Genomic DNA, 13,190 nt, shown 5'->3' on the forward strand with positions numbered 1-13,190 from the left:
GGGCGAAAAGGGCTTCCTCCCGCCCACGTGAATGGCCCGTCGTAGTGGTGGTGGCAGTTTATGGGTGCCCCCCACACACTTTGCACAATATTACATTTTTTTTTTTTACCCTCCATATTTGAACTCCCTTAAACCCTGATAATTGGTCTTTCCCTTCATTTAGCTAATAATTCACCGTGAGAAGTAGACACTCCACAATCGCTTCCTCCCAAACAACGCTTTTCCCACCTTTGAATCCGTTCGTCGGTTGCTAGCTCGGTTTTGCAAACAAAAAAAAAAAAAAAAGGAAAAATGCGGTGTAAAAAAAAAGGGGGAAATGGGGGCAAATCGCAAAAGTTTCAATTTTGCACCCTTCTACTTCGACGCCAGCACACGAATCGCACCGCCGACCTTCACGAAGCAGTCGCCCCCCTCACTGTTCACCACTCGTCTGGAAGCGAGTGGCGGAAGGGGCAAGGAAAAAAACTCCCCATCACACATGTCACGGCCAGTCGTGCAACACGCATTAGTCAAGTTGCACATAACTTTACGCTTTAACAATTTAAAGCATGACAGAGGGATGGCGGCCCTCAGTGGCAACACAACCTTCCTCCGTTGAATTTCCTCCAACTTTTCCCGCAGCATGATCAACATAGCATTGTCGTTCCACCGTTGCATGAAGTAGAGGGTGGAAGGATCAAGTCCTTGTGCTGTCCTCGGACTGAAAATAACATTATATAATTTATTTCTGTACTCGTTCAGGTGTTTCTCATCTGGTGATAATCCATTTCTATTCCATGCTGAATAATAATCTGTGCCACCTGCATCTTTGCTTCCATTCTTCTCTTGAGTAAAAGCTATCCCCTTCCCACCTACCTGCCCATCATTTGTTGAATGTGTCACCTGAGAGAAGCATCTCACAATCTGCTCTAACTTAATTTCCTTCATCATTTTTATTACAATTTTGTCAAGGATCTGCAAGATTAATTTAATGCCGTCTAATTCAAAGTGCTCACATTTGAACAGCTTTTTAATTAAGGACAATACTTTTTTTTTTTTTTTTTTTTTTTTTTTTTTTTTTTTTTTTAATTTATTTTTATAAGAATCAAAGAAGAATAGAATATCTTCATGAATGGACTCTTCCCCTACTCTTATATTTCGTACAAAATTAATAACATCAATTTTGAATTTCCTTCCTTCTGCATATAGCAGGTCATCTGGGACATCATCCCATGCAGATTTCCTCTTCGCGGAAACTTCTTCTTCCTCCCTCAAGTGCAAGTACCTCTGCAGGATGCTATCTACCTCGTTGTGTTTAGTTTTCATGGTTCCCTTTTCCACGGACAACTGGACCGATGCTTTATCCTCCCTGTGCGCGACGCACAGTTTAGTAGCGGCTTTTCTCTTCCTTTCTCCCCCACCCACAACAGACACCTGCTCATCCCCTGCATGCCCTCGAATCTCCTTTTCCTTCTGACGTACCTTCACTCCTGTCCTGGATTTCATTTTCTTCTTCGATGCTACCTTTTCAGGAAAAACTTCCATCGTTCTTATTCCCTTTCCCTTGTGATGCCCATCGTTGACATCCGCTACATGTGCACGTCCGTCTTCCTTCAGACATTGCACTTTAACTTCATTTACTTCTTCCTTTTGGGCCCCGTCCTCTGGGGTTCTATCCTCTCCTGGGTCCCCCGTTTTTGTCTCTAAGATTTTTTCTGTCCTGTTTTCCTCCTTTTCCGCCTCTTCCACCTCGCCTACATCTGCGCGGTCTGACTTTTCTCCCGCGTGGTCCTCCTCTGCCTTCGCCTTCTCCTCTTCCCCTTCTTCCCTTTCCTTCGCGACGGTCACCTCGCCTGTTATCATTCTGCTCACTTCCCCTGTTCTCCACTTGTTCATCTCGCCTGTGATCATTCTGCTCACTTCCCCTGTTCTTAATTTGTTCATCTCCTCTGTTCTTAATTTGTTCACCTCGCCTGTTATCATTCTGTTCATGTCCCCTGTTCTTAATTTGTTCACCTCCACTGTTCTCAACTTGTTCACTGCTTCTATGCTCATTTTGTTCGACTCCTCTATGTTCTTCTTTTTCTCCGTCGTCGTCTTATCGTTTTTTTGTCCATCCTCTTTTGTGGCCTCCTTTTTTACCTCCTTTGTGGCTTCCTTTTTGTCCTCCTTTTTGTCCATTTTCGGTACCCCCTGTGCCCCTTTCCTTGGCTCATCCGCCTTGCCCATTCTGCCCGTCCTGTTTGGCCTCTTCACCTCTGGGGGGGTAATCAATTTTGTCCTTCCACGAATAGCCTCGTCCTTTTTCCTCACCTTCGTCTTCGTCTTCGCCTTGGCCATGCCCTTCCCCTTCCCCTCCACAACGTTGGAGTCACCGCTACCCCTTCCGAGGTCGCTTCCCCTACGGGTGGCCATTTTTCTCCCCTTCGCTTTGACGCGAAGATTACTCCCCTGCTTCTTCGCCTTCCTGGAGCTCTTCAAAGTGGTCATGGTCTTCGTCCACTTTCCCTTCCCCATCTCAACGACACTCCCCTTGGATTTAGTCTTTAAGTCCTGTGACAAATTAATCAAATCGATAGACCTCTTGGAGTTGTTCTTTTGCATACTCAACATATGCGCAGTCGTTTCGTTCATACTTATTTGAAGTTCTTTTTCCTCGGCCTTGAGTTGAATGCTTATGTTGCTCTTTTCATTTGTCTGCATAGAATCGTTTCGTAGGGCCTCCGTCAGTTCGCAGAAGAGGCTCTTTCCGTACGTGTCCCGGGGTTGGTTGTTCTCCTGGACACGAATGTCACCGTTGATGCCGCCATTGCTGTATATATTTGGTGATAGAGGGCGTGGTCCTCCCCTGACGCGCCTGATGCGGTGTCCAATCGGGAGGTCATTCAGGCGGCTCACTGGGTGTCCAAGCACGTGACTTATTGAGTGGCCAGGTGGGCGACTAATTGAGGGGCTGCTGGAATGGCTAACTGAGTAACTGACTGAGCGGCCGCTTTCATGCCTACGCCTGTGCTGCTCATTTGTGTGGCTAGCTGAGTGGCCAATTAACGTGCTAACGGGATGTCCAATGGAGTGATGAATAGGAGAATGTCCAATCGAATGGGTAGCAGAGTGCCCAATTGAGTGTCCCCGTTCTTCCTTGCTTGTGTGGCTTACCGAGTGACTTGCCAAGTAAACAACTTGCGAACTGGTGTCTCGACTAACAGGCAAAATAACCTGTGAACGGACAGCGCGATTGACCTGTGGACTACCATCTCGACTAACTCCGCCGCTGAAAAAGGGAATACCTTCTCGACTGCTAGCGTGACTGGTGCTGGGGCTGACGCTGAGGCCGTGGGACTCGGGCTCGTCCCTCCATTGTGCACTCTGACTCAAGTGGAAAATGGAGCTCGCAACGCTTCCTAGACGTATGCCATTTATTTCTATGCGACTTTGGTCGATGCTACCTGACGGAGTGACCTCTATAATGGTGCTGTTATTCCTCCCCCCTACTACGTCTTCTCCCCTTTTCGAAGAAGCCAAGCTTAGCTGCCTGGGCTGAATGGCCATCAGGCTTCTTTCATTTAGTAGAGATTCTCCTTCCCTTTTGTCGTTTGCGGAGATTATTCGTTTTGATGACTGTTCTCTTTTAATGCTTTGTTGCTCCGTTTGGTCATGTCCTGCTTTATGCTTTTTCGTTTGGCTCCTCTTTCCCTTTGGATTCTTCCTTTGGCCGATTCTTCTCTTAGTGCGTTTCACTGGGGGTGCGTCCAAAGCCTTCTCTGCGCTTTTCCTGGTGCTCGTCTTGTCAGGGCTCTTTTTGTTGCTTCCCCCCTTGTTCTTTACGCGTGCTTTGGCATTTGCGTCTTGTGTGTCATGTATGACTTGTGTACTTTGCTTGTCCTTTCGGCCATCCTTTTCCCTTGTGTCTGCTTTGGCTCCCCCGCTGGGTTGTCCCATCTTCTCCTGGGCGACACCATCCTCGTTTTCCTTTGAACCTACGCTATTACTTCTCAATGGCCCTTTTTTTTCGTCGTGCAGAGGTAATACACCAGCAATGTTTCCATTCTTTATACTAGGTTCTTTTTTTCCTTTTTTTTTCTCTATTATCATTTGAGGTGGAGGATGCTGTTTTCCTTGTTTGTCATTTCCTTTTTTCCTCTTGTCGGGCGCACTTCCCCTTTTGGTTGTGCCTTTCCCCGCCTCGTTGTTGGATGCATGTTGATGTTTCATATGTGTATGCAAAAAAAAAAAAAAAAAAAAAAACGGAATAGACTAAAATTAAAAGGTTAATGTATTAAAGTTAAGCAATGATCAAGCGGTTGTGTTAACGCGCTTGAGATAACAAGGTGTTTTCACAAAAAAAAAAAACGAAAAAAAATGATCAATGTTGTTTTTCTTCTTTGTGTTTTGTTCCTGTTCTCCTTCTCTCTCTTGTGGTACTGATGAGAAGTGAAAAGACGCGCGCATGAGTGTGCCCATAGGGACGAGCAATGAAAAAATGAAGCCAATAATATGTGGCACAATGTAGCGCAGCGGCGAAACAAAACACACGTAAGTGTAAGACACCTTAACCTCCTTTTATACAACCATTTAAAGCGTCTTTTTGGCTAGTTTTTTTTTTTTTTTTAAAATTGTATGAACGTTCATAAAAAAAAAAAAAAAGTCAAGTAAAAAAAAAAAAAAAAACGGCTCGCTGGTCAAGCCCAGCTATAATCAAAATTAACAACTCCCAAAGTGGGCACAGAAAAAGCGAAAAGCTCATGTTTAGCTCTTGACCCTATTAGTTGCATTTTTTTCACCTGCACGTTCAGACAAAAGCAACGACAGTGCAGCTGTGTGTAGGTGTAATGGTATAATGGCACATTTGTATGTATATATATATACATATTTTTTTTTTTCCCACACGTGCGCACATGCCAACGTGAGTAGCTACCTCCTGAGGTGCGAAACGTGAGCCTTTTTTTTAAAAATCCTGTGGGACAAAAATTAAGTTGAGCCAACCGATGTTTCCCTCTTGTATAAGAGCGAACGGGTTGGTAAGGGGGACAGAAAAAAAAAAAAAAAAGTTACCAGGAAAAAAAAACAAAACAAAACAAAGCAAAATGAGTACAAATTCTGTTCAGGCATTTTTGCCAAATGGGCAAGGCACTCGTGGAGAATAATAAGAACGGGTGCCGCGCACTTAAACGAAAAAAAAATAAAATAAAAAAAAAAAATGGAAAAAGGAAAAAAAAAAAAAAAAGACATATCGTTTTTCCTTCCGGTGTTCCACAACAATCATGTTGGTTCCTTCACGTTATTTCTTTCACGTATGTTGGTTTGGATCCCCGCTCGGGACCCCCGCGTGGATGTCCAGTTGCTGTCAATACGTCCTCTTCCTTTCGGGAGCACCACCCCCCTTCATTGGTTGTCTTTGCTGTAACGGTCCCTCATCAACGTTGTGACGTGCTCCTTAACGAGTGTTAAGTTATGGTTGAAAATGTAGTCGGTGTATATTTCGATGTACCTGTTCCGTAGAAATTTCCGATTCAGAGTTTCGCAAGCCTTCCTGGCCTCCTCCTCGTCGTCAAAATAAACATACGCTTGACCAGTGGGCTTATTTTTTACCCCCCTGATAATGTGAATAGGGTACGCTACATTGGCCAATTGGAAATTCTTAAAAAAGGTTTTTATTTCTTCTTCTGCAGCGTCGAATGGTAGTCCTCTCAATTTCAGCCTGGGCAGGTTAACTTTTTGTTCCTGCACATGTTGATATTCGCTGAAAAATCTTCGATCATTTTGTGTGGGTGTTTGGTGCTCATCCCGTAAAGGTGTGCCCCACATGTAGGCAGTGCTAAGCAGCTTACATGGCTGGCCTATGAGCCTTTTACCTTTTTGCAGTGTTGACATCATTTTGTATGTTCGTGTAAAACTTTCCCGGGGGGGGTGATTCGGAGCTTATGGGCCATACCACAGCCACCTGCTCCCCTTTTGCTAAATTTTCCAAATGGGTGAAAAATGGAAAAGTTCGCCTAATGTCAAGTAACCCCATATCATTATAGAAGTTTCATCCTTTTGAAGATCTCAAAAAAAAAAAAGTTTTCAAATGGTACCCTTTTTAACAAAGGCGTGGCTGATATGAGCCCCGCAAAAAAAAAAAAAAAAAAAAAAAAAAAATCGTATCGCTGCCCGTGTTGCGTAAGCCCCCAACCTGAATGACTGATTCGATCCCGCGTGGGGTACACGTAAGGAAAAGGGAATGCATACGCAAGGAAATGTGCAGTCATATGCCAATCGCAACGAGCGCGATGAACGTCATTAAGAAGTAAAAGTGACAAACGTTGTAAAAGTGGCCAATACGGAAAAACCTGAACGAGTTTTAAAAAGGGTATACCCCCCCCCAAGCCGCACCTTTTTTAATTTTTCACGTGAGAACACTCGTCAGCGAGTTCAACGCGGAAGAAGAAGGAGAAGCATAGTTCTTCCTCAGTGAATTCCCTTTACCTTTCCCCCCAAACATTTCAATCCCTCAAACGTAGAGTTTATGCATCCTGTACAAAGAAGCAGAGAAGAAAACCTTTTGCCACACGTACGAAAGGTTAACCGACACAAGAAAGTATGGACGAGAATATCAGCAGCGGTTTCGGTGGCGGCCTCAGCAGTGGCGGTAGCGGCAGTAGTGATGCTCGTTTAAAAAGAATAGAAGAAGAAAAAAAAAATCTTAATGGAAACAACTTAAATTTACTCCTAGCGGACTTGAAAATGATGACTGCCTACGAAATGTCCTCCGAGTGGAACGACACCAAAATGATGAACGAGTGCTTCAACAACTTCTCCTGGTTCGACTCTAGGGTTTTGAAAAACATGCAAAATTATTTGAGTGCAGATGAAGTGGAACGGTCCAAGATCGATTATGCATATAACACTTTGTTTCCTAAGCCAGTGGACGTGAAGGACACAAAGATGAATATGATGTCCCTGTGGATCAAGTCGCGCATTCATTACAACAGCAGTTTTTTCCCGTTGCAGCTGTCCCCATACGACGCATGATCGGGGAGGGGGGGTGCGCGGCAGGTCTGCCCGTGCCACCACAGGCATACCTTCAACACAGCGCGTTTTAATGTAGCTTGTTCATTTAATGTCTTTTATGATCCTTTATTATTATTTTATTATATTTTTTTTTCCCCCCTTTAAACTTATTTCGCGTCCACCCCCTTGGTCGGCAGGGTCAACTCCTCGCATGAAGCTTTGCCCATAGAAGTGTTCATGCAAAGTGGAAGACCAAAGCCCCGGTGTGTCGTTTAACTCGTACCTCCTTGTAAGTTTCTCACAGGAGGGGGAACATCTTTCGTGAAGAGGATATACCTCTCGAAGTTGTAAAGAATTATTTTATTTATTTTTTTTTTTTTTCCACCGTCACGCTGGTTATTTGTAACAGTTGTGAAGTGTGTTCCCCTTCGTGATGCAAATGTGAGGGGGGAGTCCCCACCCCCTGGAGAGACAACAAATGGTATGCCTCCTTTTTGAAGTTGGAGGTTATTGCCCACCCTGCTTCCGTGTGTACGCAAAAGTGAGCCCTTCACCCCATGGTGTCTCTTCCCGCTAAGCGCAAAAAATTTTTCTCACACAAGGAGTTGGTCCATCTTACGCCCCAGCTGGTCCACATTTGAGTAGAATTTATTCAAAACGAAGAGGGGTACATCCAGGGCCTCCTTTATGTAAATATTCGTTGCAAGTTCCTCGTCTTCAGTCCCGTCAAAGTGGTCCACCATGTTCTCATCATTCATATTGGCTGCTTCACCTGTGAAGAGGGAAATGGGAGAGAACCTTTTTCAAGAGGTACAATCTCCAAGGGGAGCCCTTATTTTTAATGCCTATTCGTGCAACTTTTCTCCCTCCCCCTCTCCCCAACACATGGGATGGGAAGAGTACACACATATGTATGTATGTAGATGTTTCCACGCAAATGAGAGAGAGGAGTCGCTGGCCCACACGAACCACTCAAAGAGAAATGCTCACCAAGCTTCAGACCATCGGATGTGAATAAGCACTTGGGTGGAGACGCTGGGGAAAAACCACCTCCATAAGCCACATGTACAAACTCAGGGGAGAACAAAAAAAGATATTCAATAATATTGTAAATGCAAAAAATATGTTCAAAAGTATATTTCATTATGTTCTTTGCTTCTTCAAAGTGGAAGAGGATAAATCGTTCGCAGACTTGTCTGTGTCCATCTTCCTCGAGGGGAATAAGTGGGTCTTCCGTTTGTTTTTTTCCTGTCTCACTGACACTCATTCCATTCGCGTCGTGCGCGTCCTCTTCGTCCTCCGCTGCTTTCTGTTTTATATTCACGCTGATGGGCTGTGTGGTTGACGTAGTATCTTCCCCCTCTTTGCTTCCAACCCGGTTGGAGGGCTTCACGAAATGCTGCCCATTCAAGGAGTGTGACTCACCCTCGACGTAAGTACATGCCCCCTGTTGAGGAACGTCCCTCTTCAAATCTCTTTCCCCTATTGGGTCCTCCACCAAACCATAATGTACATTTTTGTTCATCAAATGGAAAAAATAATTTATAGTTTTTTTTTTTCTTCCTTTTTTTTCTTTTAAATTGTCTCTTATTTTATGCATGGTCATAAGAATGATGGAGAGAAATAAATTCAGCTTGTACACATCCAACCCTATTCTGTTAGCAAACAGGATGGCTTGTATAACTAGGGCTGTGACCAGTTTGCGCTTGTGTTCACCTTGGGCATGATTCCCCTCTCCGTACAGGCACTTGGCTATCTCCTCTGCGATAAGCTCCTGTTCGTCATTCACGTTTTTGTTGTTGAACAGGGGGGTGCAACGCCTTTTCTGCTCTTCCCCACTTGGCGACGTGTTCCCACTTGGCGGCGTCTTCTCAGATGACGGCGTGTCCCCCCTCTGTTCCCTCACCAAGCACTCGTCCGAACTAAAAACAAACTCCAAATTCCCCAAAGACATAATTTTGTGTCCTCCCCCCTTGAACTGATCCGCGTGCTTAAAAAGCTCCAGTATCCCCTCCAACATTTCAATGGAGAAAAAAATTACGACATCCTCATGGTAGAGGTTTTCCATGACTTTCATTTTTTGCAATTGCATAGGGGAGACACAACTTCAAAATGTGTAGACAATAAAATGGGGAAGGGGACAAACGTGTGGGATGTTCTGTAATTTTTTTTTTTTTTTATAAGATTGAGGATACCCCCGCTTCCCCCAATTTGGACAATTTTTATTTATCCAGTTGGGTGCCCCATTAAAAAACTTTTTTTTTTTTTTTCCCCTCAACATGAAGTGCACAAAAAGGGGGAGGGGCGTTTTTCATTGTGCCCGCTGAGAAATTACGCCCCAGGAGAGGTGAAAAAAAAAAAAAAAAAATAACGTGCGATCCCCGCCTTCCCGAGGGGTGCAATTTAAACGGGAGAAAAAATGTGGTAAGTGGCCGGTGAAATTTTCAATAACTCTTTTATCAACAGGGCGGCAAAATATGCTGCTTCATGTTACACCTTTTTAAAATGCCCCTTCTATGGAAGGGAGAAAAAAATATATATATACGCATATATATATGTACATTTAAGCGGCAAACGTGAAGAAGCAAACGGGGGAGCAATCTACACAGGCATGTGAAGGCTTATGCGTGTATGAGCCCTATGTGAGGACGAACCTACAGGAGAGAGATGCCCCCGGAACGCGTAACTCTAACGCGCCAAGGGTGAGCTTATTCCCGCACAGGCACTTAACCACGTAGGGTATAGCCTGCAACGTGCAACGTAACGTACTTAGGGGGGTCGGTGCGCCCGGACGTCGTAGCCAGTTTGCAGTTGGCAGTTCCCAGTTGACAGTTCAGGGTTGATGCTTCAACGGGGGGAGGCAGTCAAAAGGAAGAGCTCCCAAATAAATGGGCCAAACCGCTTCGCAGCCGCTTCGCATCCCCGTCGCAACCCGTTCGCAGCCGCTTCTTAAAGCCCTTCTTAACCGCAGAGCCGTGGCGGAGACCAAATGGGGAGAAACGACGCGTACAGATGTAGAGCCCTCCTCTGGCAGATCTGCAGAAGGACGTTTGTAATCACGCCCCTTTGGGCGGGCAAATCAAACAAGGGATTTATTACCAAGCTGGGAAAGGTAGCACCCATGGAGGGAAAACAAATCACACGAACAGATAAAAGAACATTGTTCCTCACTGTACACACAAAAGGTAAAGAGACGACAGAGGTGAAGGACACAAATGCATTCCCTGCTACCTCCCCCATAAGAACCACCTTGAAGAAGTACAAGATACACATAATATACTATTCCGTTTTGTTATCCCTCTTTTCTACGTTCGCGTATTGCGTTGTAAAGCTTCTAATTATGGTTCTGCACGAACCAGTGTGTGTTAAACTGGTAAAGGAGAAAGTCTTAATGGATGAAAAGTTGGTAGAAGAGTATGGTGAAATAATATTTGCTCGCTTCTGGACCGGCTATATAAATGAGGATCACGCTCGAATAATTATTAACGTAAAGAGTCACACGGAAAAAAATAAAAAGGGTAAAGTGGTTGCGAACCTTGCCAAGCAGAAGGATGACACTTGGGTCATTAAGACCTTAACATATTACACGGTTAAAAAAAATGATAATGTACACACCGACGATTTGAAGACGCTGCGGCAAGGTGATGGCCAGGTGTCCCTGTGCCCCGTGGACCACCAGTCTTTGGGCGCGCGCAGGGTTAAGGGTTAGCCACAAAAAAAAAAAAAGGTCACCAAGGTAGCGTCGTCAAAGCAGCATCACCAACGCAGCGCCGCGTCAGCCTATCCTGCTCAGGACGTTCTCCTCCAGGTACTTCATCTTATCCTGTGGAACAAGAAAAAAAAAAAAAAAAAAAAAAAAAAAAAAAAAAAAATTACGCACAAGTACATGTGCTAAACATACTTCACACCTTTTTTTTTGGTTTGCTTTTTTAAAAATGACGGGCCGTCCTCCTGTTATTTTACCTCCTTGGACTTGTTTTTCCAGCTTGTGTACTCCACCGTGAGGACCTGTGTGCGTCGACGGGGGGGGAGGGGAGTAGCTGGGTGAAGTAAATTGAAATGGAGACGGTACACAGGAAAATGGGGGAACACACTTGAAAACACTTCCTCCCCGTGTACATCGCTCATCCACGCAGTGTATTTCGCGCCGTACCTTCCAGTTGAGCCTACGGAGGATGTAGTACTTCAACCTACTCTTCGCGTTCAGTTCCCCGCCGAAGGTGTAGTAGTGCGTGAACCCATTGACTTCGATACAGGTCTGCGAAAGGGGAAGGGGAGAGTTATAATATAGTGTTACAACCCCAAATGCCTCTCTCTCTCTCCGTTGGTGCGGTTAGCAATTTCTTCAGATGGAGGTAAACACATAACCACTCCCCGCCTGCACAGGACTTATATTTACCCGCTTTTTGTGAAAAACAAAGTCCAGGACGTAGGGTCCCACAGGAAATTCGCGGTCCGACTTAAGACCCATTTCTTTGAGCAGCTTCTCAAGCTGCTTTTGCATCTTGGACACTGTTAATGTGTTTTTTATTTTTTTTTTTTCTATTGTGTTTATGGCTTGTTCGTAGTCCCCCCCAAGTTCCCTTAGGAGGTACAGCACTATGTGGACCTGCGACATGGGGGGGGGAAAGTGGTGTTAGGAATATGTGGAGATGTATTTTTGCATTGTCGTGTCCATTTTTTTTTTTCATAAGTGTGCCTGTACACACTCGCTATGTACCTGCTTCAGTTCTTCATTCTTCAACACGTTCAAATTTTGCAACAGCAGAGACGTAACCTCTCGCAGTACCTCCTGTAGGACATGAGTCGAGGGGTCACGTAGCAGGTGGTTGGACTCCCCTTGTAACAAATCGACCTTCTCGCAATCCCCAACCAGCCACAGAGCCACGGAGTAAACAATATTACAAAGATACTTGGCTTCAAATTGGTTGTATCTTTTATGAACATGCTGGTGAAGCAGGTTCATGTAGAGGTCCCGGTTCAGCTGTAGCATGGAGAGGCTCAGCAGGATGGTGGTCAGCACGCCTTTGTCCTGAGAAAAGGGCCAGAAAAAAATATGAAGCATATGCGGTTTCACTCGCCGTGCCACAGCATCTCCGCAGCGCAGCTTCCCTGATGCGCCGCTTGTCCGCTCCGCTGCACCGCCCCTCGAATTGACCGCCCCACCTGGCCCACTATTGGCATGAAAAAGGCCTCGATGACGCCACAAATCTCGCGAACCGTTTCCCCATCATTGTAACTGTGCTTGTTGTAAACGTATAAAATCATGGACAGGTCAAAAAGACAAAAGGTACGAAGAGAATTTTTAACATAATGCTGCGTGAGGAATGTTAAGACGTTAAAGTCGAGCGAACCCATTTTGTGTAGATCTATGAGTAACTGCGTCAACGTCCTCATGTCATTGAAGACGGGCTTCCTACTCATAAGTGATTTCACAATTCTTGTACACAAAGAATACTTAACGAACTTTAGCTTACATAACGTGTGTACAACAAAGCCCATCTCACATGCCGTCATTTCATTCGTGTACTTGCTGAGCAAAGTTGAAATGGTGTTGAGGATTTCCTTCTCACATAGATTCACCAGTTGCATGTTCTTCATTAAATAAAGCAGTTTATTTTTACCAATATTTTCCATGGCCATGCGTGGCGGTAGCTTCCTTTGTTGGACCCCCTGAGGGGCAGCCCGTCCATCCCATACTGCTTGGCCAATCCGTGCATGACTTGTGAATAAACGTACAAGGCTGCGCAATGCAATTTGTTTGGACCCAAGCTGAATCATCGTGGTTGACGGGGTGGAAGGGGGGAGTCATCAGGTCACCTCATTTTTTCACGCGCCTGTGCTCACATACCTGAGAACACCCACGCATGGTAAAGCTACTCCTTCGTAACACCGAACAGAGGAGCTACCTCCCCCCCCTTTGGTCCAATCACAACGCTGCGTAGCACTACCGGTGGGCGTGTTATGAGTGTGGGGGGGAGCTCCTCTGTTCGGGCTTATGAAGGAGAGGCTCACCTTGGCGGAGTAAAATATGCATAAGCCACGCCTCTTTAAATGAATTTAAAAAAGATCATGCAAATGTGCATCCCTCTCCGCGTCATTTGTAAGTTACACTTTTGCCAAGGCAAAGTGGTTCCCACGCAAATGTTGAGCATGCACTCCCCACACCTTTCCATCCATGCTTAGCAAAAAAAAAAAAAAAAAAAAAAAAAAAAAAAAAC

The 13,190-nt window shown here is 45.0% G+C and overlaps 6 protein-coding genes across 6 annotated transcripts; 2 read left to right on the plus strand and 4 right to left on the minus strand.

The window, feature by feature from the left end:
• Positions 1-354: 354 nt before the first annotated feature.
• AK88_04383 (uncharacterized protein) lies at positions 355-4,191 on the minus strand (the record flags this gene model as incomplete). The annotated part of the gene is made up of 1 exon (XM_012481993.1): positions 355-4,191. One exon carries the CDS (start codon positions 4,189-4,191, stop codon positions 355-357), a length of 3,837 nt encoding a protein of 1,278 aa, XP_012337416.1.
• A 1,170-nt stretch (positions 4,192-5,361) lies between these two features.
• Positions 5,362-5,853, minus strand: AK88_04384 (uncharacterized protein; the record flags this gene model as incomplete). Its single annotated transcript, XM_012481994.1, has 1 exon — positions 5,362-5,853. The coding sequence occupies one exon, from the start codon at positions 5,851-5,853 to the stop codon at positions 5,362-5,364; it is 492 nt and encodes a 163-aa protein (XP_012337417.1).
• Positions 5,854-6,558: 705 nt separating this feature from the next.
• AK88_04385 (uncharacterized protein) lies at positions 6,559-6,990 on the plus strand (the record flags this gene model as incomplete). Its single annotated transcript, XM_012481995.1, has 1 exon — positions 6,559-6,990. One exon carries the CDS (start codon positions 6,559-6,561, stop codon positions 6,988-6,990), a length of 432 nt encoding a protein of 143 aa, XP_012337418.1.
• A 572-nt stretch (positions 6,991-7,562) lies between these two features.
• Positions 7,563-9,046, minus strand: AK88_04386 (uncharacterized protein; the record flags this gene model as incomplete). Its single annotated transcript, XM_012481996.1, has 2 exons — positions 7,563-7,741; positions 7,960-9,046. The coding sequence occupies 2 exons, from the start codon at positions 9,044-9,046 to the stop codon at positions 7,563-7,565; spliced, it is 1,266 nt and encodes a 421-aa protein (XP_012337419.1).
• Positions 9,047-9,958: 912 nt separating this feature from the next.
• AK88_04387 (uncharacterized protein) lies at positions 9,959-10,678 on the plus strand (the record flags this gene model as incomplete). Its single annotated transcript, XM_012481997.1, has 1 exon — positions 9,959-10,678. The coding sequence occupies one exon, from the start codon at positions 9,959-9,961 to the stop codon at positions 10,676-10,678; it is 720 nt and encodes a 239-aa protein (XP_012337420.1).
• A 66-nt stretch (positions 10,679-10,744) lies between these two features.
• Positions 10,745-12,750, minus strand: AK88_04388 (uncharacterized protein; the record flags this gene model as incomplete). The annotated part of the gene is made up of 6 exons (XM_012481998.1): positions 10,745-10,792; positions 10,933-10,977; positions 11,123-11,227; positions 11,369-11,578; positions 11,690-12,001; positions 12,136-12,750. The coding sequence occupies 6 exons, from the start codon at positions 12,748-12,750 to the stop codon at positions 10,745-10,747; spliced, it is 1,335 nt and encodes a 444-aa protein (XP_012337421.1).
• Positions 12,751-13,190: the final 440 nt, after the last annotated feature.

Source organism: Plasmodium fragile, assembly GCF_000956335.1.
Source record: "Plasmodium fragile strain nilgiri unplaced genomic scaffold supercont1.61, whole genome shotgun sequence".
NCBI classification, from domain to species: domain Eukaryota; phylum Apicomplexa; class Aconoidasida; order Haemosporida; family Plasmodiidae; genus Plasmodium; species Plasmodium fragile.